Source organism: Buceros rhinoceros, unplaced genomic scaffold (genome assembly GCF_000710305.1).
Source record: "Buceros rhinoceros silvestris isolate BGI_N320 unplaced genomic scaffold, ASM71030v1 scaffold11980, whole genome shotgun sequence".
NCBI lineage: Eukaryota > Metazoa > Chordata > Aves > Bucerotiformes > Bucerotidae > Buceros > Buceros rhinoceros.
The window spans coordinates 45855-69696 of record NW_010391340.1 but is presented as its reverse complement, the minus strand read 5'-3'; the positions used below and the strand labels follow the sequence as shown (position 1 = coordinate 69696).

Below are 23842 nucleotides of genomic sequence, written 5' to 3'. Positions count from 1 at the left end.
GGACAGGATCAGGAATGCAGGTGTGGCTACTTCTTCAAGTAGTCTCTTCTGGTTTAAAGACCTTCTCGAGTTACAGCTAGGGTGTATAAACTGCATGTGACCTACTCTTCTCTAGTAAAAGTATTCTGTTTCTGCCTTTCCTGGCAGCTTTGTGCAAGTTTTTGATTTAAGGAAAAAGTCTTGTTGCTCTACTTTAGACTTTGCTGTCATACATTTATTTCATTAGTCTACCCAGTACAGCATGGACCATTTCTCAGGGATGCATAACTGGTACGCCTGCTCACATGCTCGGCCGACGTACTGCAACGTGTGTCGGGAGGCATTATCTGGAGTCACGTCACACGGACTCTCATGTGAAGGTAAGCATGCTCTCTTGTCTCCTCTTTTGGGAGCACTGTCCTTATAGCTCAGTGCCATGTTCCACAGATAATTTAAGAGGAGTGTTGTTAAGTTGGCAAAAACATGTAGAATAATAATAAATAATAATATATTTATTTTAGCTGCATAATAAAGTTGAGAGAGCCACTGGCTGTGTATGAGACTGGAGGTCTTCTCTGAAGCTGATGCTGAAACACTTTGCTGCTGAATCCCTTCAGCTTCACAGAGAATTTTCCTGCAGAAGTCAAGATCAGAATCTTGACATTTCATAAAAGGATAATAGATGCGATGATGTTTTCATGCTTTTAGTGCTGGTCCTGCTAGTAATATAGCTGATCGGGTTTTTTTCCCCCCATATCCAAATAATGCCATCCTTACTAAAATCATACCTCTCAAGTGAACTAAAGAGAGATATCAGATGGAATATTCATAAGATTACTCCTGTTCTAAAGAATAATCGTGTTTCTAAGAACATCCTTCTAAGTGTTTGGATGCCAGGAAGTTATGGTGTTCCAGCTTTGGCATAGCAGACATGCCTGGCTGCACACAGCTCATATTTCCAGCGTGAATGAGGTTACACCCACACTGCATAAATGTGGGATGCAGGAGTGTATGACTGTAAATCATGTCAAATTTAACAAGGTGATAACTAAGCTTTGTATAGGCAGCTGGCAAAAGTGACGAGGCAGGAATTAATAGCTAGCTCATCTTACTCAGTACATTTAGAGCTGACAGTTTTGGCAGCGCTAACAAGGGTAGTGTGCGCCCATGCTGTCTTCTGGAGCCAAATATGGTCACTGGGGAAAGCTTTTGCACAGGCTGCCACATTGCATGTTCTGAGACAGGATTAATAGAGTCTTCTTTTCCTCTCTAGTGTGCAAGTTTAAAGCTCACAAGCGGTGTGCTGTGCGGGCAACCAATAATTGCAAGTGGACAACTCTGGCCTCTATCGGGAAGGATATCATTGAGGATGAAGATGGGGTAGGTGTTTTTCTTAACTATTCTGGCCTTATCTTGATGTGGAAGCGCTGGCAGGTGCTCTGCAACTTCCTTCACTGTACAAATGGCAGATTCAGCCTTTACTGCCAGAGTGGGAGATTCTGTGTGAAAAGTCCAACCACAGTAGCAAGGACTCCTTAATAGGAAGAGAATCCTGCTATGGACTGGGAATTGAGGTTAAATAATCGGAGGCATGGGGAACCTGGGCTGAGTTTTGGCAGAAGAAAGATAATTGAGTGATTGGAGCAATAGCTTATCATATGGGATGTCTGATGCAAGTCAGTGTTTCTTGGGGAGCCTGGAGCAAGTCACGTGGTCTATGTGCTTGAGCGTGATGTAAAATGCTCAGAGAAGTTCTCAGGTGTTTTCTAGAAATCGCCTCTGCTGTCCTTAAACAGCACACATAAAGCCTTGTCTCTCTGCATGTCTCAGTGCCACAATGCATCCTGCGCCCTTGAGTTGCACTCTGGAAAGTCCATGTTGCTTCTCTCCCTCTATGCCTTTTGCAGATCTCGATGCCCCATCAGTGGTTGGAAGGAAACCTGCCCGTGAGTGCCAAATGCACTGTGTGTGATAAGACCTGTGGCAGTGTCCTACGTTTGCAAGACTGGCGCTGCCTGTGGTGCAAAGCCATGGTGAGTTCAATAAAACATTTCAGTAAAGGGATAGTCTTTGATCAGCTCTCTAGTGTGTTCTTCTAATGACGTTTATTTCAAATGAAATCTCTAACCGTACTGTCAGTATTTGCTATGAAGGACTTCATTGTCCTTTCTCCAGAGGCCTGCAAGAGATAGAAATTTAAATTTGGGCTGGAAAGTATCACTGTGATGCATAGAAGTAAGACCAGAAATAAGTATCTGGCTTCTCTGCAAGCTCATTTTTTTTTTGAGAGTGAGCTTTAACAGAAGAATCTGGTTACACTAGATAGGAATCAGTGCCTTAGGCATGGGAGATGTTGGATTTTAAGGAGCCACTATTTGTCATTTCTACAAGCACAACAAAAAAGGACGTTAAAGAATAATAAGCTATTTTAATAATAGCAATTTTCCTTCCCATCACAATAGGTTCCTCTTGCCTAACCACTGCCATGATGCAGATCTTGCTATGTTTCCAGTTGTCTGTAATATTAATAATATTAATATTAATTATTTAATATTAATAATAGTAATATTAATAATATCACAAAATACGTGTTTCTAATGTGGGGAGTGGGGACTGAAACCCCAAGCAAACCCTCTAATTGCAGTCTTCGTGTACTGGGAACAATTGAAGTGCCCTACTCTACTTTGTATTTCCTTTTTTTGCATGGCTTTATTAGTCCCTTCTCTTACCTCTTAGGTTCCTCATGTCTTCCTGCTTTGTTTTTTGCTTTCTCCTTTTCTTTACTTCCCAGTTCATTCTTTGTTGCTACTTTTGATCTCTGAGCTGAGGGTAGGATTTCGAAAGCAGAATGCCTGAGGGCTCTAAGAGCCACAGATCTGTTATCTGGTCCTCTCAGCACTCAGAGTGCTGGTCTCATACATTTAGATGGCAGAAAAAGTACATAATAACAGAAAGAGGAGATTTAATAGAAGAGTCTGATTAGGTAATAACTTAATCAATTGTCATTTCCTTGGATTTGCCCCCTCTTCCTTCCTACTCTTCCTTTACAGGAACTTGTTGGGTGGCTTTGTGAGTTGTACTACAGTGCTCAAAAGGGTCTGAATGATATTTTTTTGGTGGTGTTTTCAGGTACATACAGCATGTAAAGAGTTGTTGCCAAACAAGTGCCCTCTGGGACTGTGCAAAGTATCTGTCATTCCTCCTACTGCTCTTAACAGCATCGATTCAGATGGTAAGTATTGCTAGTAAGCAGTGCCTTCTTTCTCTTGCTCTCAGTCACAGTCCCTTCAGCTAACAGTATTAATGCCAGACTCTGTCAACTGAAAATGCTGCTTTTGGTGTTGCTGAAATTCCAGACTGGGAGGCACTGCTGAAGGGTGGCAGAGAGCCGTTTGCTTTGCTTTTGCATTCATTTTATTACACTGTAACTTCAGTATTTGCTGAGCTGCATCTGTTAAAATTTATTGAGAACAACTATTATTGCAGAAGCAGTTTGGGAAAGTTGAGGAAGCTGAAAATTTTGGCGTACTGTTAGGAGATAAGTGTAACATTTGGCAGCATGAGTTGTGGTTCATGCTGGATTCAGGGCTGTGCGCATTTGGCGTTCACCCAGTGAGTGCCATAAGCACAAGGAAAGTATTAGTTTCTTCATAGCTGTGCTGGGGTGTGGGGTGTTGGGTTTTTTCTCACTCTGTCTCCATGGGCAGCTTCACATCTCTTGGCTTTTCCCTCTTCTCCTTTGCCTTTTCCCCAACAGGTTTCTGGAAAGCTACTTGTCCCCCTTCTTGCACAAGCCCTTTGTTAGTCTTCGTCAACTCAAAAAGTGGAGACAACCAAGGTGTAAAATTCCTACGAAGATTCAAACAGTTACTGAATCCAGCCCAGGTCTTTGACCTCATGAATGGAGGACCTCACCTTGGGTAAGCAGATATTCTATGGCAGCACATGTTCCTTGTAAATACCAGAAAAGCACTAGTGATTTGTTTCATTATAAGCTCATCCCCAAATATAGCAATGAATCTATTCCTCAGAAAAGACTGGATACGTATGAAGTTTGGAGGAGGTTTCCCCTCTGTGTTTAGTGTTATTGATTAGCTAAAACCAGAAGTGTTGTTGAAAAGGACGTTATTTCCATTCATCAGTAACAGCAGGACAGCTTGAGGGGTTTGGGGGGAGTTCCAGAAACACTCCTCTGGGAGAAGACCAAGCATGGAAAGCTTGAAACCAGAAGATGGCTTGTCAGCAAACAGACTGGTAACAGGCATGTAGTGTTAATGAGAGTTAAATCAGGTGAACAGACAGATGTCCTAGAGAGCAGATGAGACTTACCTAGGTATAACTTACCTGGGAAGAATGTGAGACTTCCATCCCTTGAAGATTTTTATGATCATATTGGGAAAACAGTTTTTATGAGTACTTTTGGTAAAATTGGTTCTGCCCTGGGATCTAGATGACATTTCAGACTTGTTTAGCAGATTACACTAGAATATCTATGGCTTCAAAAAAAAAAGTGAGTGCTGTGCAACAATTTCCTTTGGTGTCTTTCTACAACTCTGTTTAAAAAAATGAAGTTAGGTCTGTAGTTTGCCCCCTTCCAAATATTTCTCTGTTGCATTGTATTTGAGTAACGTTTGTCATGAATGGGTGCTTCTTATAATAAGAGCCCAACATAAGGTGAATTTCCTTCATATTTTTCTAAGTGTGACTCAACGTCTGTGACTAAGACCTGTAGATGCCGGGTGCTAAATCCGGGAGTATCCACTCCTGGATGAGTGTCTGTTAAGTTCTGCTCTCCTGAGAATTATTGCAGTTTCTTGCCATAGTGCATTGCAAAACACTGGCCTTTAAAACCCCAGTATGCTGTACAAGGGAGGTGTTTGGCTGATAAATAATGGACAGCAAATACTTTTCTTCTTCAACTCCCCAGCTGGGCTGACTGGAGACTTTTAAGCAGGAGAGAAGGGAAGGGAGGGAATCAATTACTTTCTCAAGTTGTGCTGCACACCTCTAAAAGGAGCTGCTCTTGTATGCGTTCTTAAAAAGGAAATGGTGATACGGGGTGAAGGCTGCTTCTTGGCAGTTTAAATATTCTCAACTAGTGCCAGTCAAACTGTCCCGTAAGATGCCGTGATTTCTGATGGCCCTTTTTAATGTGTCAATAATGCTTGAAGAAGTAATGATTTTCACATACTACAGCAAATCCTGTTTAGGTAATACTAAAAAAATAAATATGTACAAAACTGAAGTAAAAGCAGGCAGTGTTTCTGGAAGATGGTCACCAAGAAGCACAGATTCAAAACGCTTAAGGAGAGGTTGGGTTTTACATTCTGGAAAGGTTGAATAGAGAAATTCACACTTGTCCTGCTGGTGAGTTGTTTGCCTGTCTGCAGAACAGACAAGACGCCAGGGCATTGATTCATGTTGCTTACCCAGAAGGACTAAAGCTTGTGAGGCTTTACATCCTCCTACAGTTGTCTGCTTGCTGAATGACTGCATGAGGTTCCCACTCTTCAAGCTTTGCTTTAATTGGTGTGGCCTTCAGTGCGAAGGCGGTGACATCAGAGCACTCCAAACAGTGACAAATAACTACTGTTAGGCTGAACACAGCATATCTGCAAAAAGGAATTAATTCAGTGGATAATCAGCTATCAAATGCTCGTTTCCTCTTCTGTTCAGACCAAAGTGCCCTGCTTTAGTAGAGGAGTATGTCTGGAATGTATTTCTTCAGTGAATAGCCATTGTAAATTGCTTAGCTGTGTTTATAATTCCTTATTTATAATCATTTTAATTCATCTGTGATCTGGCAGTGGCCCGTGTTTGCTGTGAAATCAGAGCCTACTTCAGTAAATCTGGTGTGTTTGTTACCTAGATTGGAATTGTTTATGATTTCTTCCTGTAACAGCTGATGGTTCTTCCCTTTTGCTTTTTTCTTTTCCTTCTCCGTAGTTTACGCTTATTCCAGAAATTTGACACTTTCCGGATTCTAGTTTGCGGTGGGGACGGAAGTGTTGGCTGGGTTCTCTCCGAAATTGATAGCCTCAATCTTCACAAGCAGGTACCTGCCCAAAGAGCTTGGTTGGGTGGAAGAAGGAAGTAGTAACAACAGCATGGGTTGAGGAGCACTTTTCTTTGATCATACAGGTGTATTTTGCCCCAGGACTGAGGCCACTGAAGGCTTACCACAGCAGTGTTCTTGCAGTAGTTTTCTGCAAGAAGCAGTACAGGACTAATGTGTCATTTATATCTCCAGTGCTTCTGTGCACTGGATCCAGCTTTTCGAGTAGCTCTGAGTTACTCCCACTGTGTTGCAGCAGAGACTTATACTGAGAAAGGGCTGTGGTTAGAAAACTGGAAGTTCCATGAGGGTTTTATGCTTCTCATCTCCCTTTAATTCTCATGGTGTAGTTTCTGAGTCTGGGATAGACAGAAACTTCACTGGAGTAGAGGTATCAGACAGCGTTTAATGAGTTTCCATTTTGCTATGAGCTGTCTGTGCTAATTTTACAGAAAAAGCAATAGCACCACCTGATGGTTAAATAAATACGTCTGTAGGAGGGGCTACTTTTAGCAAGGTGCTCCTCTCGCCATTAACAGCTTTAAAGTAGTGGAAATTTTTCCTTACTTGCATGCTTTTCTGGCTGTTTTCCCCATCCAGTTACTTTCTGCTCAGCCTGGGACTAGCTGTTCCTCAATGACTGTTCCTTGTAAGAAATCAGTCATGTTACGTGTCGCTGCTTGTGGCTTGTCTCTTCCCGTTGGAATATGGGTTTTGGTTTCCTTTTCTCTACTGCAGTGCCAGCTGGGAGTGCTGCCCTTGGGAACAGGGAATGACCTTGCCCGCGTGTTAGGCTGGGGGTCTGCTTGTGATGATGATACCCAGCTCCCACAGATCCTGGAGAAGCTGGAGAGGGCCAGTACCAAAATGCTGGACAGGTGAGTAACTATCATTAACGTCCTCCCCTGCTCAAGAGTTGTGTGAATATACCATTTCAGGAGAGGGGGGCAGTTCTTGGTTCTGCCCAGCTGCTGGACTTCTCACTAAAGCCAGTTAACATTTTTAATTTAACAATTCTCTGTCACCCTTTAGCAACAAAAGGTAGCCAGGCTTGCTGTGTCACGGCTGAACAGTAATGAGTGAAATTTTCTGATGTCCAGTGTCCTCTCTTGTGTTCCAGAGTTCTCATCAATGGAATTTGTCAGCCTTGCAGTCATGATTTATTTTTTTAAGCTAACTCTTATTCTTGGTAAATTTGAACCAATTTATCTTGAGTTTGACTTAGAAATGAAAGCCGAATGCAGAAATGGACATCTTTAATCCTGAGATTGATACATCCTCTATATCTTTGTACAATTAAAAACGCTTCTTATCTTTAGAGTTGCATCTTGGCATCTGTTACATTGAATCAAATAATGCCCGTAGCATTTCTGTGAGAGAGGGAAGAAGTACAGAGAAAAGTTCTTTGTGCTGTAGGAAACTTGTTCATAGTGTCGCCTTTCTCTCTTCCCCCAGTTCAGGCCCTTTGCAGTTCCATTGCAACTCTGTGGCTTCCTTACATTAGTCCTGCACCTGCCAAAGTGCAATTTGTTCTGCTTTGAGGTTCTAACCTGTTATGTCCTTTGGTTAAAGGAGGTAATCATCTGCCTTGTAGTGACAAGTTTGATGCCTCCTTTTCAACAGGTGGAGCATCATGGTGTATGAAACCAAACTCCCTCGCCAAGCCTCCACTTCCACAGTCACTGAAGATTTCAGTGAGGATTCTGAGGTACCTGGTGAGATGCAGAGGACAGGGAACCGGGAGCAACAGCCTCAGAATGTACAAGATAGGAGGCAGTGGTTGGAGGCCTGAGCCGTGACTTTGGTGTAGCAGGAGCTTCAAGGATCAGAATTAGGGAGAGGATGGAAATTGGGTTACCAGAGTCTACAATCATAATGAGGGATGAGAAGATGATGCTTTGGAACAGGACAGAGAGGAAATGATTGACTTCTGTTTGCTGTCATGACATCAAGTTGTTGAAATTGTGGAAAGCTGCAATAGCAATCATAAAAAACCACTTTTAGATCCACAGTTAATCAGAGACTGTAAGAACTGTGCTGCTGATGATTTCTAGGTTCAGTTTCTTCAGCAGACTCAGGTCTTCAGTGAGTAACTGAGCTCTGGACCACAGAACTTTTCTAGGGCAAAAGGAACCTGTAGAATGACAGTACTCTGGGGAACCAGGGATATATCGCTTACATTGTAATGCTGGGAAGCAGCACCCCAGTGGCTTGTTTCTGACTGTCACCAGGTGCAGAAGATTCTCTTCTATGAAGACTCTGTGGCTGCTCATTTGTCCAAAATTTTGACTTCTGACCAACACTCAGTGGTCATCTCCTCAGCCAAGTGAGTACTTGGAGGACAACTGCTCTAAGTCGAAGTTGCACTCTGAAAATTCTGAGGCAATCCTCACATGACTTTGTTTTCACTTCCTTCTTTGTCTAGGGTGCTTTGTGAGACAGTGAAGGATTTTGTGGCTCGAGTAGGGAAGGCCTATGAGAAGGCAACAGAAAGCTCAGAAGAATCAGAAGTCATGGCCAGGAAGGTAAAATTGGAAAAATTCTTTGGCTTTCTACTTCTGAAGTGGAAAACTGCTCTGTTTTCAAAGAACTAGGACAACAGCAGTTCAGCAAGCACTAAAAGAATGAGCTACCCAGTCTCCTGTTGGTTCTGTTCAGATGTTCTTCTTTGCCTTGTAGTGCTCTGTCCTGAAGGAGAAGCTGGACTCGTTGCTGAAGACACTGAACGATGAATCTCAAGCATCTTCATCTCTGCCAAACCCTCCTCCCACCATTGCAGAAGAAACCGAAGATGGTGATGGGCCAGGCAGTGCTTGTGATTCCTCCAGCGACCGGTCGGTGGGCTCGTCCTGTACTGCACGGCCCCAGATATTTCGTCCTCGAGAACAGCTCATGTTGAGAGCGAACAGCTTGAAAAAAGCCATTCGTCAGATAATAGAGCATGCAGAAAAAGGTAACCTGTCAGGAGTCCTGCTTGTGGCTACAGACTCTTGAGAAGTATAAATTTCCTGTATTCCAGAGGGGCGTGGGGTTTTGATTGAAAACAGCTTTCCTGAGCTAGAGAAGCTACTCAGTAAGCCTGGCTGTTTAGTTTCAGAATCATCTCTGCCAAGCCCACCTGTTTGAAACATTGCTTGGTAAAGCAGCCTGAAGTTCAAGGTGTGTTCTCTCCCACAGGGCTGGTTGAGGAAGTTACTGCCCTCCCACGCTCTGTTCATTTGCATTTCCTGCCTGTCTCCACCCATACCACAATTGTGTCAGTGCAACTGTTTGTGTGGCCTTGCTGGAAAACAGATCTGAAAACACTTGGGAAGAAAGTATTTTAGCTTGGATTGGTTTAGAAACCTCTACTATAGTGGAGCCCAGCAAAACAGTGGGCTCTACTGTTGCTGCAAGAGAGGGCAGGAACTTCTTAAACTAGCTTTGTCATTGGGAAAATGTTACAATACTGCACCTTGATGCAAATAAATTCTGTTCTGATGTTGACTTCCTGGGCAGGTGACCCTCTTCTCCACATCTCGACCCTTACCTCTCTCCAGCCACTCAAGCCTGTAGCTTAAAGTTCCATTTCCTTCGAAAGGTGACAGCCTCCCAGATGTTAGTCATAAACTCAGTAGTTTAACTTTAACCAGAAGGGAGTACTTAACAGCTGAGTACTGAAGATGAAAGCATTGAGGTTGCAGATGTGATGTCCATGCACACCTAAATGTGCACTGTGAACAACTACGTAGTAAGTTAGAGATCATTGCAACACTGCATGGATTTTCTTGTATACAACATGTCCTGAAGGTGAACTTGCATGAGGTGATGGAAGCTGAGCAAACAGCCTGCTTCTGGTGAAGTAGAGGTCTGGACTTCCACTGCTGCCCCACTTCGCTGCTGCTTACCTTATGCTGGTTTGATGTTTGTGGGAGTTCTTTTGGAGCCCAACCAATTTGCTTAATCCAGCTAGAGGAGATTGTATTTCTGCTGGGCTAGTGAGTTGAGTTGCCTTGTAGTTAGTTTTGATGAATGCGAGAGTCAGCACAAGGGAGGGGAAGACACTGAAAGAAGGGAGGGTCATCCACCTGCAGAGGCAGTGAGCTGGTAGAACAGCTCAGGGTTGTTCACACAGCCGTGCCCTGTGAGGGGTTGCTGGGAAGGAACGCCTGTTGATGACACGTAAAGGAGTTTTGATTTCTTAGGCCACATGCTAGCATTTAATTCTTACCAGCTCTTGGCCAACCTCTGTTATGTTTAAAGTATATTTCTTCAACTTCTCCAAACTGGTTTTCTTCTTCCAAAGTATGTAATCTGATACTTTCATTTGTATTGTTTTTTACCAGCTGTTTTCTTCCTCCTGATTATATGTGTCTAAGTGCCATTTTCAAGCGGCTGATCCTATTGCCCCAGTACAGATTAAGCAAACAGAAAATTCATTAAATTTATCATTTAATATCCATCCACAATTTCTGGCAACATCTAAATGCAAATAAATGGCAGCCCATCACCTGTAGCACAGTTTACATCTCAGGAAGTTTAAGTACCTGTAGCACTAAAGGTGGACACTTCTGTGTAGAGCCTCACTGATAAAGAGCTCAGCAAAGAAAACAGTTCCAGAAGCTCTCCAGAGTGGGCCTTAGTTGAGACAAATTATATAGGAAACCTTTTTGTTATTCCTGTTCTTTCCACTAAGGAATCAGGGCCTTTAAAGTCCTATCCTGTTGTTACTTGCATCAGTGGGAGGTGTTCCTTGCTAGAAGAGCTGTGAGACACTCACCTACTTTCTCTCTCCTTATAGCTGTGGATGAGCAGAACGCCCAGACCCAGGAGCAAGAGGGCTTCCTCCTTAGTCTCTCAGCCTCTGAAGAAGGCAAGGAGCTGAGAAACGAGGATAAAATCTCCCTGCAGTCATCTCACAGCAGCAGCTATGGAGTATCCAAAGGGAGGAGCCAGCGGAAAGGTACTGCTGCTGGGCTGCCACTGGGGAGATCTTGCCTGTGAATTCCGATTCTGTTAGTAGTAAAACATGAGGGAGGTGTTATGTGTATTACCTTCCAGTTTCTGTTTTCCTCTAATTTTTGAGTGATTGCTGGTCAGAGGCCAAGCTTCTCACGGTTCTGTGCTCTAGCCTGTACATCATACATCCCGCTTTTCGCACCGTCTCTGGTGGCTGGTCCGTGATCTTCGCATACGAAGCCTGGCATTCAGAACTTTTCTGGCACTTTAGCCAGTAATATGGGTTCTTTTGGCTTTCAGTGCTTGGACCACAGATGGTCTTGAACATTTTTCATGTCGTCTACCTGATCACATTTCCCTGTAAGCCCCTGCCACCCTTTGCAGATAACAGAGAATGGAAGCCAATTTGCTTTAGTAACTGTGTTATATGAGTAATTTGTTAGAGATCTCTGCAAATATATTGGGAACCTATCCGAGTATTGATTTGGAGCCAAATACGCTGTCTGTTGTGCTGCTGGCACCAGCTTTTTCTCATCTCCATTTCTAATATTTGCGTGTGACTTTTTGGGACCTCCAGTCTGTGAGGTTTTCTGGCTGCACATATGTCACATCTCTGTCTCTCAGTGACTGTTTCTGTGAACTCTTTATTTTATGATGGCTAGAGTGTTTTGCTGTTGGGTGATTCCTGACACAGTCTTGCTGCTTCGGCTGTGCTGCTGGGACTGCTCTGAATCACAGTGTTGTGTTTGTCAATAACCATATTTGTGTTGTGTTTTACAGCGTCCAAGTCCCCTTGTGAAAGGCTAATAAACAAAGGAAGTTTGTCACTGGGCAGCTCTGCATCTCTCCCTCCCCAGACAGGAAACCGGGACAACTTGCCAATGCTGAACACAAAAATCCTCTACCCAAGTAAGTGAAACACCCACCACTTCCCCCTGAGGCAGCCAACTGGAGTGTGGGTAACAGCAGGGCAGGCTGCAGTCTCCACGTGAAAACATGAAATTGTCCTGCCTGATGTCCTCCTGCCTGCTTGGAGAGAAATCCCTTTGTGCACTAGGCTGAAAAGTGGAGACCTGGAGGGAGCTGTAATAGTTTCCAGTTTGTAGCTGAGACCTAGACACAGACTTTTGTTAACACTGTGCAGTGGCAGAATTTAGATGCCAATTAGAAGGAGATACTGAGCTCAAAGTAACCTTGAGAAGGGTGATACAATCCTGCTGAGAGGGTCTCTGAAGAGTGGCAGCCATAGGCTAGGAGCAGCAGTGTCTTCGGTGAAGGCTGAAGCCACTGGAGGTGCACAAACCCAGCAGAATGCCCATCTCCCACATCTTGTGTAGGAAATTCTATCATCGTGGTGCTGTCCTTCCACTTCTTCCCCCAAATTACTTGTTCTAAGTGTTTCTTCTGGAAGCAGGTAATTTCCTTCCTCTCTGACAAAGCTTCTGTTTGTGGGTCACCAGCTTTGGAGAATAACTTCAGTCCTGCTCCTCTCTCTCTACTCATAGAAGCAAGAGCGTTGCACATCTCACCCTGGAACATAAAAGCTACTGCAGTGAATACACTCCTATTTCCCACGTCTGTGCGCCTGTACAACTGTGCCGCTGACCTTAGGCAATACCCTGTCAATCAAAAACTCTGCAGGCAGCCCCAGAAACCCTTCTTCTTGTTGAGACAGCTCAGCCTTCTGGAGTGCAAGAAAACACTATTGCTATTAACTTTCACAGTGAATGACAAGAATTAATGTATTCTACCCCATCATCTTATCTCTGAGATTGAAGTTACCTGTTTGCTGCTTAGTATTAATCACACTTGTCCCTGTGGTCAATTGTCCTGCAGATATCCGTGCTGGCATGTCTGGTTCTTTGCCTGGGAGCTCTGTCATCAGCCGATTGTTGATCCATGCTGATCCCTTTAACTCTGAGCCTGAAAATCTGTGAGTATGCCCAGGAGGCTGAAGGGAGGGAGTGGGCATTCCCAAATGGACGTCAGCAGAGAAGCAGATTAGTTTATAGAGCTAGATAACAGACTGCAGCAGCCCAGAGCGATGTAGATGAGTTCATAAGCTGGGTGCCAGTGAGGATCGGTTTATGTAGTTAGACATGCAGCGATACATCTCACTCACGGTAGAAGATTTTTAGGTTTTAGGTGAGAATGAAATCTAAATCATTCTTCCCCCTAGACTCAGAGAGGGCTCTGGCTTATTGTAGTAGACAATAACCAATGGGGGAATCACTACCCTTAGAGCATGGAGGCTCAAGAATGGTCGTGGGCAGGCCTCAATAGGGGAGGCAGTTGGGAAATAAGATGTGAAGACTTTCTCAGGCTCTTTCTACTGTTTTAACAGTAGAAGTCCGGACTTCAAATTTTTTTTCAGGGGATTCAGTGCCCCTGAGAATAGCAGCTGACACTTTCGAGCTCATTTGTCGGGCTTTCTGAAGGTTACACCGAATATATGTATAAGCAATTAGTATTGCCGATGTTTTGTGAGACCTTTTACACAACACCAGGGATCAGCATCATAGCTCTTTGTAAATGAAGTGTGGCAAGGGGAGAATTACTCTGCAAATCTTGGAGCTGTGAAGTCTTACAGACAGACCTGTGGCCCTTGCAGGCCAGGGACCTGTGCTTATCACGAGGTACTTTCATGGTATTCCGTGTGGGTTTTAGGCAGTTTCCAGCAGTGCTTGTTGGAGCATGCTGGCGTAAAGCCTTCCTCTTCACCTTTTTATGCAAGAGAATTACGATGTGGCCAGAGGGGACGCGTGAGTTTTATACCAAATGGTACATAGACTTAGGAGTGGGACTTTTGTTCTTCTGCTTGGCAGTGAATGTTACACAGAGAAGTGCGTCATGAATAATTACTTTGGAATTGGACTGGATGCAAAGATTTCTTTGGACTTCAACAATAAACGTGATGAGCACCCCGAGAAATGCAGGTGGGTTTGGCTTTGGCCAGCCTTTGGATACTGCCAGAAGTGACTGAAACCACGTTATGTTTCTTTGTGGTTTTGAAGCCAATGGTGTGCAAGTCTCCTGAGTATGCATATCGTCAGACTTACCTGTGTAATGCTCCTTCAAGGCTTGAGATGGTGATGGAGGAGATAAATTGCTGATTTATTACTGATTCATCATGCTGTTGAGGCTAGTATAACATCATTGATTAGCTACGTTGGTGTGGATTTAGTGTATCAGTTCTATTCATGATCTCACTCACAGATTTTTCTCCTGGGCTTGCTACTTAGCTATGAGAGAAGCACATCTCTAAATGCTAGTGAGGCTGATTTTGGCCTTGATCCTAATTTAATACAAGCCACAGGTTTTGGCCTTCTGAATACCTGGGCAACTACAGGGTGCTTTGTGTAACCTGGGGTTGGTACGTTTGCTGTACTTGAGCTAATCTGGCAAAACACTGTTGATGTCCTGGAAGGAGACAGAGGAGTTCTGTGCCAGGGGAATCTGGTAGTGTGTGTTACTCAGTCATCCTCAATTCCTGCCTGACATTTCTATAAAGAGGAGTAGTTTCCTAGCACTGGCGATACCATTTTGAGTGCTTGACCTTACTGGAAGCAGAACACCTTTGTATTTTAGGGTGTAGGAGGTACTATTTCGATGTGGGGGGTGGTTCTTGTAAGTGAAAAGGCAAACACCTATGCTAACTTTTTTGATTTGTCTCCTTAGAAGTCGTACGAAAAACATGATGTGGTACGGAGTATTGGGGACCAAGGAGCTGCTGCACAGAACATATAAAAATCTCGAGCAGAAAGTCTTGCTGGAGGTAAGGAATTAGCATGCCCTTCTCATGTTAGAACTGGGATGCCTAATTGCATCTCGGTCAGACGCTTTGGTGTGGTGATTCTGCTTGGTGACATTAGGGTGTTTCTCTTGCCTGCCCAAAACAACGTACTTGCTGTATCTCTCTCTCCCTGAGCTAGCCAAAAGTAGCTTTTCCTGCTTCTGGGAGATAACTTGTATTCCCGTCCCGTAAGGGAGGTGTCATCCTGCTGGAAAGTATTAGCTGTACCCAGCTGAGTATTCAGCAGAGATAAGATTGTTATGTGGCATTTCGTGTGAACAAATCATTTCAGACTGGAGGAGCAGTGGAAAGCTCTTAGTTTAACTACACTATAGTGTGCGTTGAACTGGAAAATAAATGTTCTTGTGTAAGCCATGTACAGCAAACAGGCATCTTGCAGGAGGAGACCTTATCACAGCAGCCTGTGCAGTGTTTCAGAAGTTTTGTTCCCCATTCTGGAGGAATAATCAAGAGGTTTTGCCAAGCCCCTCAGGTGTGCCCTATTCCTGTCTGGGGAAAAGAAGCGACAGCATCCCTCTGTCAAAGGAGCCATGGTGCATGAGACATGAATGGATAAATTCTGCTCCATTAGGTCAAGAGTAAACTGGAAGAAACCTGAATTAATTTATTACTAAGCTGTGCAGACTGTTTTCTGTTCTTAGAGAGCATGCTCTGGCAGGAGGGGCTCTCCTCTGCTGTGCTGAGATTGATGTTGCTTTATTTTCCGTGCAGTGTGATGGGAGGCCAATCCCTTTGCCCAGCCTCCAGGGAATCGCCGTACTGAACATACCCAGCTACGCAGGAGGCACCAACTTCTGGGGGGGAACCAAGGAGGATGATGTGAGTATTCTCTGAGGCAATACAGGAAGTGTTTTTACTTACTGTTGCTTTTGAAGTCACAGCTCCTGAGAATAGTGCTTGGAAGAAGAGGGCAAGGGGCCTGTCTGTATGTACTTCCTCTGTGAAGTGGACAGGATGCTGAAATCCAGGCTTCAGCAGCTTTGTACCCAAGCAGTCTGTAGTGATTCTGAAAAAATACAGATGCTGTCCTCAGCATTTCTACTGCCAGGAAGTGCTTTCAATTGACCTTCTTCTCTCAGACTGCCTGTCTCAGTAAAGCCCCTTGAAGACAAAGGAAGATAGCTCCAGTCAGAATCATCGTAGGCTTCGAGATGAAAAAGTGCTTACTCTCATAAGGATAGTTATTGCCTTATGGCCTACAGTCTTTGGTTTGAATTATACTTTAGCTGCCATTGGAGGTACAGTGGGAATATCAAGGCCTCTTTTTCGCCCTCCTGACTCACTGCAGGTGTTCACCTTCTAGCCTTGTTACTTTTACACAGATGAAATAGCACAACTGAAAGCCAAACCCCAGATCTGCACCAATAGGGGGCAAAGGAAAGCTCTCCACAGAGCTAGATGTCAACTGAATTTTCTCTCACTTCTATCTGGCTAGACATTTACAGCCCCCTCCTTTGATGACAAGATTTTGGAGGTGGTAGCAGTGTTTGGTAGCATGCAGATGGCAGTGTCACGAGTGATAAACCTACAGCATCACCGGATTGCACAGGTACCAATTGCTTTTTGCAAGCTCTTCTTGCCTCCCTCTCCTCCAGCTTGTGACATTTTTGCCAATTTCAGTCAGTAAAGCCCTCTGTGCTCTCTCCTGTCCATGGAAAGAACATCCACCAGGGGTGAAAATGAGCATGTCCAGGGGCAACTTGGGCATGTAATTGTTTGCTAATGTCATTGTGGTAGGAGTTAGACTAACAACTCAAATACAGATTAGTCCAAAGACGCAGCAAAGGGTCCCTGCCATCCAGGCACATGTGCATCTAGTAGCAGTACGGGGGGAGGTGCTTTGGAAAGAAAGAGAACGTCTCATGCTTTTGGAAAACCAACATTTTAGAGCTTCTCTGATGCCATCACTTCTTGCAGTGTCGGACAGTGAAGATAGCAATCCTTGGGGAAGAGGGAGTTCCTGTGCAAGTGGATGGAGAAGCCTGGATCCAGCCTCCAGGTTACATCTGGATTGTTCATAAGAACAGGGCACAAACCCTCACCCGAGACAGGGTAAGAGCAGCCTGGCACTGTGTAGTACATACACGTGATGATGTCACATACTCCCAGAGAGTGTGGCAGTGACCACACGTGAAAGCTTATCTTTGTGAATGTAAGAAGCATGTTTTGCTACACACTATAAAACTTTTTGGCAAGAACACGATTGAACTTGCGTTCACCTCTTGGGAAATCACGTAAATAAGGTCGTTTATGCACACTTATTTTGCTTCCTTTTCTAGGTGCCTTGTAACAGTGTTGGTTAACGCGCTGTTTTTCCCACAGAATGCCTTCCTCACTGAGTGCAGTGGGTTGCCTGGATTCAGCTGTTCAATATTTAAATTTCTCATTATTGTTCAATATGTGGCTTATACCTCGTCCACCAAGTAAAGCAACGTCTTACGCCTTGCTCAGCAGTGTGTGTCTGTCGCATATCACAATTTTTTGCTAGTCAGGCCCTCAGAATTGGCACAGCAATTTTGACTAAAACTAGACTTGAGCAAAAGTTAAGCCAAGGCAAGCATGTGACACAGAAAACTTAAGCCAGTCAGCTGGATCCTGCAGTGAAAATTGTCTATACCAGATCTACATGTTTTACAGGCATAGGCAGGCTTTGTCTTTTATAGGAGCTTTACGAGTAGTTTAGAGTTCGCTTTCTGTGTTTGCAGGCATTTGAGAGCACCCTGAAGTCCTGGGAAGACAAACAGAAGTGTGAGTTGTCCCGACCTTCCTCTTTCTCTCTGCAACCAGAGATCATGTCCGAAGAAGAATCCACCCAAATCAACCAGTTTGGTCAAACTGCAGGTGCTCTGATCCACAGGTGGGACTCAATTTGCTTTTGGTAAATAGATCCCTCCTTTGATGCTTGAAGTTCTTGTCGTGCTCCCGGTTCCTGGAGATGTTTCTGTTCACTCTTCTCTTCTGCAGTACTGATCCATGTCACTGGGGGTAGCATCATTCATTATGCACTGACCCAGCTGTATGAGAACTGAAGTTGGATAAACTTTCTTAGGTCATTCTGAACAAAAAATGTTAATTTCATGAGCAAACATGGATCCTTTAATCCTGAAATAACCCATTATCTTTGAAAATCAATGAGTTTTATCAGAAATGAAACAAAGGCTTCTCTAGGAGCTCAGATGACAAGCTGTGTTGAACAGAGATTTCTGGAAGAAGTCACTGTATGCTCATCTGCTCATCCTTTAGGTGGGTGTGCACCTTCTTGGTCTGGGCCTCTGAGAGAAGATTCCCAGAGTCACATTGGAGAAGTGTTAATTAAACTGCCTTATGTGCAGCTGCCTTTCACATCACTATGGCCATGCTAAAATGTTTAGGTCGTACTTCAGGCTGATCCCAGTGTGTGTGCAGAATTGAATATGCCCCTGGAGCTGTGCACTTGAAATTGGCCTTGCTTTGCTGATGCATGCTCCCTGCAGCAGGGAGAATTGCCCTGCTTTGCCAGAGGCTGTGCCCCTCCCATGCTTCAGTCCTGCTCTTGTCACTCAGATGGGTACTAAAACGAGATAACCTGTTGGAAAAGATCTCCTGCTTTGAGCATATGCTGATGCAATCTGTAATTCTCTCTTTAGCATTCGGGAAATAGCCCAATCCTATCAGGACATGGAACAGGAGCTTGCCCATGCTGTCAATGCCAGCTCCAAGTCTATGGACAAAGTCTACGCTAAATCCAAGTCTACAGAGGTATTTCACTCATTTGGCGTCTCCCATTTTGTCCTTGTTCCATAGCTCTTGGTTTTCCTTTCTGATTGACCAAAAGTAGGCCTCGCTTGTCTAAGACTTCTTCCTTTTGACTGCTCAGACCTCTGCATTCCCAGGCTTAACTTGTGCATGAATTGCTTCCCTGCAGGGTCTGAACTGCAGCCTTGTTGTAGAGATGGTGAATAATGTCAAAGCCCTGCATAATGAGACAGAGCTGCTGCTGGCGGGCAAGATGGCGCTGGTAAGAAGCACAAAGCACAAGTAAACCAGCCTCTCGCTTTCTCTCCTCTCCTGCTGTTGCCTTGGCAAGCAACATTTTGCTGGTCTTGATCTTTGTCTGTGTAACAAAGTCGGTTTAAATGTTATCATCCAGGACTCAGGGTGGTGTTGCTACACAGGCATGATGTGCAGTCAAGCTAACTTGTGTGGAGTTTGGAGCTCAGAAAAGATGAAAATCGTTACCTCTGGGCAGAGTGCCTGCTGTGCACTTCCTTTTGAAAGGAGGAACTGCTTTGTTAGCTAGGAATTTCAAGGCAAGGACCTGATTGTGTTCTACCATATGGCTTTTAACTCATCTTTGCTTCCATTTCTGATCCAGCAATTAGATCCTCCACAGAAGGAGCAGCTCCAAGCAGCGCTGGCAGACATGGACCTCCAGCTGAGGAAACTGGCAGATATCCCTTGGCTGTGGCAGCTCATGGAGCCCTGCGATGAGGAGGTGAGGTGGACCAAGGCTGTATTTTCCTGGCTGTTTTCTTTCTCACTAGTTGGCTGCGAGTCTTTGACTTCCTGTGAATGTGTGACTGATGTGAGAAGAAATCATTAAGAAGGAAACTTGGCTCCCTAGGGCTAAAGAAAGTAATTTCCTGCTAAGGTGCCTTGCCTGACATGAGATCAACTTTCTCTGTTTCCTTTCTTGATCAGACTGAGTTTAGAATTTTTTTCCTCTCTTACAAGGTCTTGGAGCTGAGTGTAACAGTGCTTGTTGCTCTTGGTCTGATCCATTCAATTTATGAGTGTTTGCCTGATTTTCCCTTTTTGTTCTTACAGAACCAGATGCTGGATTATTCTAAACGCAGCCGCAGTGGCAAATTCCGTCTGGTGACCAAGTTTAAAAAGGAAAAGAACAACAAAAATAAGGAGACTCATAGTAGCATGGGACTGCCGGGTACCGAGTCTGCTCATTCCTTGTGTCTCTCTGGCACGAGTGTGGTCACAGCACTACCTGTTCTTTGTCTGTTTCCTCTCACATTCTCCCCTTCTTCTGTTTCATGTGCATCTGTCTTTTCTTGGAGGTCTAGTCTGTCTTTTCCATGTGGCAAAGTAGCTTATTGCTCCATTCTGTCTAAGTCATGGTCCCCTGGTACCACACACATATTCCTGAGCAGAAACAGGAGGTACCCTCTGAAGGTACCTACCGCTGCCTACACCCGGACATTTTCAGGGATATTTTAGGGAATGCTTAGTGAAGTGAATTTGAGGATTTTGGCATTTAAAGTATCAGAGTGACTGTGGGGCCCAAGTCCGCATAACTCCAGTCTTTCACTGTTAATTCTCTGTGATATGGTTAATGATGTTTTTGTCATTGATTCACCCTCAGGCTTTAATCAAGTTTCATGTCTAATTGGCTGAGGATCAGCATCACCAGAGGTGCACCCTGACCTTTAATCCTTCTGGTCAGTAGATGAAAAACTAGCCATGAATCAACAAATGGCCATTTAAGACACTTTCTCTCCAATTGGGTTTGTTGATTTTTGGTTTATACTCTCCTTATGAAGATTTTCTTCTAAAATTCAGAAGTACTACCTGTTCTGTGGGCTCCTGGGTCCTATCCTCTGCCGTGGAGTTGTGGGTACAGTTTCCTTCTTTCTGACATGCTGATGCTCGTTCATTGCCTCCCCTAACTTGGAAAGTTTACTCTTCTCTTATTTAGAGGCTGTGCAAGAAGTTGGAAGCCTAAACTCTTCCTTTCTCCCTCTGACTTCGGGAAGAGGAATTCCGTTTTGTTTACTGAGGACAAGTGCTTGTACAAAATAGCAAACTAATCTGTGCTTGATTGTTTATGACGTATTTTATGAACCTGTTGTTCTGTAAGCAGAGGCGTATCAGTGAAATTACTCTTCTTCAACTTGGGGGTAAACTTTAAAAAGAATATCCCATCCTGTCAAAGCAAACACGCACTTTCTCCTGCCTTCAGCAGCCAGCCTCTGCTTAAGAGATAACTCTTCCCTTTCCCTGCCCTGCCTCCTTTGTTTGAGACTGTGGGTCATGCTGCCAGTCCTTCCCTCCCCTTGGTGCGAGGCTGTGGTACTGCTTGCCCTCCTTTGGCACTGAGTGCTGATGGTGTCCTCACCTCTCACTGTCTTCTGGGATTCTGGGTACTCAATGCACTCCTGCTTTTCCATCTCTAACAGTTCACCTCTGGGGAACGGAGGAGGTTGCAGCGTGGCTTGAGCATCTCAGTCTTTGTGAGTATAAGGATATCTTCATCCGTCATGACGTCCGGGGCTCTGAGCTCCTACACCTCGAACGGAGGGACCTCAAGGTACTTTCATGATTGGCTCATGAGAAATAGTCAGCTGCATCTGCATGACCTTCTGTGCTGAATGTGCTTAGAAGTGGTCTGCCCGCTCTTCATTCCACATGCCTTGGCCAGATGAACAGGTTCATTGTGGCCTCGTTTTATTTTCTCACCATTTCAGGTCACCTGATTTTTAATAGCAGGGAGGTAAAACATGTAGTCGAGGGACTTGCTGTCAATTCTGCCACAGCTTCCTGCAGATATAATTCAGTCTAGCAAGTGGATTGCAGATAGAATTCTTGAGAGTCTCTGATTTTAATGATGGAATGGAAGTTTTCAGCTTCTCAGCTACTGTGACATTTTTGCAGAAGATGCTGTGATTGGGAAAATTTGGGGTTTATATAGTAGTGACTATACAAATAGATCACATGCTTCTTTGTTACAAGAAAAAAATGATCGTGGTCTTTGATGAGGCTGCTAGATGGAGAGAATCTTTTAAAATAGTGTGTAGTAACCACACTGCGCAGCTTTTCATCTCCTCACCAGGAAGTGCCTTCTCTACAGAAAAAACTGAAAGTGGTGGTTTTTTTTGCACGTGCAAGTGATTTGTGTCATCATTTTGGTGACTTGCATATAGCAGAAAAATACTTTGTTGTGAAATAGTGCATGGTATTTGTCGAATGCTCCTTGGATCTTCATTTGTGATTCTGACCATCTTCCTGTTCTGAGGTTTGCTGCAGTCTGTGCAGCTGACTCCTCCGCATGCCTGCCAGCTCCAGCCTGTTGTTTGTTGCATGGTACCCGAATGTTCACACATTTATTTGATGTGACTGGTTGGTCCTTCCTGCATGTTTTGGCTACTAGCTTAGGCCCTTGAGATCTGTGTGCTTTTTCTCTTCTCTTGATTTGGCCTCTAACAGTCAAAGCAATTTGCATTTCTGGCTAATGGTCTGCAGTTGTTTCTCTCCATTGCTCTGTGCCTGCTCTGTGTTCGTTACCCTGTCATGCTCTGATGGCTGTTTGACACATGGTTTGAGGTTCCACGTACAACTGTCAGGTTTGTAGTCTTTCTGGTTGGTTTCTTCCTTTCTTTGTAAGGGGGTAACTGGTCTGTAATCACTGCCTGGCTGCCTGTGATTTCCCCCCGCCTTTCTCCTAAGGTAAGGTTTTCTCTTTTCTTCCAGGACCTGGGTGTGACCAAAGTGGGTCACATGAAGAGGATACTGCACGGGATCAAAGAGCTGAGCCGGAGTACTCCTGCCAGCGACGTTTAGCCTCTGTTTTCACCGCCTGTGTCTACCATTCCCCCTAACTGCACAGCAGTCACCTCACAGAGCAGATGTGCTCACAACTGTCTCTACTGAACAGCCAAATTGTAGCTGTTCAGAGCTCATATCAACAAAGCATGGTGCTACCTTTTTCCTGTGGGGTACGGCTGCATCCAGTCGAGAGGCATCTTATCTGCCGTCAGGCAGAGCCTCCCGGAAGAGAACTCGCTTGCTGTTTGAAGAACCATGTCCTCCAACATGGGAACTTCTGGTTCCAGTGACAGTGCAGGACTCCTGAGAATTGCAACACAGCTACCTTTACTGGATAACTTCATCACAGTAGAATTATTCAGGGCAAAAGATATATTGGCCAGTCTTAGTTCAGGAGCATCTGACAGTCTTTTCAGACCCAAAACTTTCCTGCTCATCTGTGTGTCACACCTGTATCTTAGAGCATTTAAGTGGGACAGAGCTCGTCCTGGTATTTTACTAATCCCTTTTTAATGCACCTGTAGTTGCATGCGTTTTGCATCAGAAATTCCAAGCCAGTACCTCTTGTCGATGAATTCCCAGTGATTCTCACTCACGTATGCCTTGCACAAACAATGCATGTGGTTGAAACAGCAGTTCACACCAGCTTGCAGGGTCTTCCACTGAGCCTGGCTCTCCTCTTCCAGCCAGTGGCAATGGTACAACCTTTAGGTTTTTCAGGCATCACAAACAATTGTTCAGAAATTCCTGGCAGTAAGAAAAGACAAGATTCTGGAGAGCTGACAGATTACAGATAGCTCTGACATTCCCCCTTCTGAATTCATCTTCAGGAGGCCAGATGAAAGGGAGAGGAATGCTAAGTAGCTGATTGGGCTGTGTGAGAAATGTAGTGAAATACGGAACAATTTGCTCCATCTTGGTGGGGGGAGCAGCATGACTGGCAACAGCCAGGAGCAGCATCTTGCCCATTCAGTGCCACCTTTGCGGCCACAGGCAACAGAGCTGTTTCTTTACTTCAGCTTGCAGTGCAGAAAACTCTTTCTGTCAAAAAAAGACAGAATTTATCTATAGTACTTGTATCTTTTCACCTGTCTTGGTTCTAGTGGCTTTTCTACCTGCTTCTCTCTCTTGCTGCCTTGCTCCTTCACCGCGAGGTGGATACCAAAAGATTAGGATGGCTCAGTCCTCATGGGTTGTACCTTTGAGAGAGATACTGTGTGCTGTCAAACATCAGGGCTCCTGTAAGAGCAGAGCGAGAAGGAAGAATGAGCATTATAGTGAAAACTGGAGTGTGTTGGTAAATTGCCTTTGGTACCACCAGCAGTGGAGCATAGGAAAATGAGTGCCTCTGAATCAGGATTCCTAGATAGCCTTCAAATTTCTGCTGTATTGCCTGACCCCAGTCGGATGACTGTTAAAGCTCAAAGACCAGCAGGCGTAGTTATATTGCCATGTTTATCACTGGGAAGGGAATTCAGGAACACTCAGTGCTGTAAAGCTGGAGAAACAGCAGGGAATTT

The 23842-nt window shown here is 44.5% G+C and overlaps 1 protein-coding gene across 1 annotated transcript in view; it reads left to right on the top strand.

Moving 5' to 3' along the window:
* DGKD (diacylglycerol kinase, delta 130kDa) overlaps positions 1 to 22800 on the top strand; it is a 39179-nt gene extending 16379 nt beyond the window's left edge. The window contains exons 4-29 of the mRNA XM_010141325.1: positions 227 to 359; positions 1253 to 1359; positions 1887 to 2012; positions 3109 to 3211; positions 3737 to 3899; positions 5926 to 6034; positions 6773 to 6912; positions 7658 to 7742; positions 8266 to 8360; positions 8460 to 8559; positions 8714 to 8987; positions 10815 to 10976; positions 11753 to 11881; positions 12809 to 12905; positions 13798 to 13908; positions 14651 to 14747; positions 15498 to 15605; positions 16222 to 16335; positions 16704 to 16838; positions 17492 to 17643; positions 18413 to 18524; positions 18691 to 18783; positions 19141 to 19260; positions 19593 to 19710; positions 20957 to 21087; positions 22248 to 22800. Coding sequence (XP_010139627.1) covers positions 227 to 359; positions 1253 to 1359; positions 1887 to 2012; positions 3109 to 3211; positions 3737 to 3899; positions 5926 to 6034; positions 6773 to 6912; positions 7658 to 7742; positions 8266 to 8360; positions 8460 to 8559; positions 8714 to 8987; positions 10815 to 10976; positions 11753 to 11881; positions 12809 to 12905; positions 13798 to 13908; positions 14651 to 14747; positions 15498 to 15605; positions 16222 to 16335; positions 16704 to 16838; positions 17492 to 17643; positions 18413 to 18524; positions 18691 to 18783; positions 19141 to 19260; positions 19593 to 19710; positions 20957 to 21087; positions 22248 to 22337 — 3204 coding nt within the window. The 3' untranslated portion in view covers positions 22338 to 22800. The remainder of the gene's footprint in view (positions 1 to 226; positions 360 to 1252; positions 1360 to 1886; positions 2013 to 3108; positions 3212 to 3736; positions 3900 to 5925; positions 6035 to 6772; positions 6913 to 7657; positions 7743 to 8265; positions 8361 to 8459; positions 8560 to 8713; positions 8988 to 10814; positions 10977 to 11752; positions 11882 to 12808; positions 12906 to 13797; positions 13909 to 14650; positions 14748 to 15497; positions 15606 to 16221; positions 16336 to 16703; positions 16839 to 17491; positions 17644 to 18412; positions 18525 to 18690; positions 18784 to 19140; positions 19261 to 19592; positions 19711 to 20956; positions 21088 to 22247) is intronic.
* The last annotated feature ends 1042 nt before the right edge of the window (positions 22801 to 23842 follow it).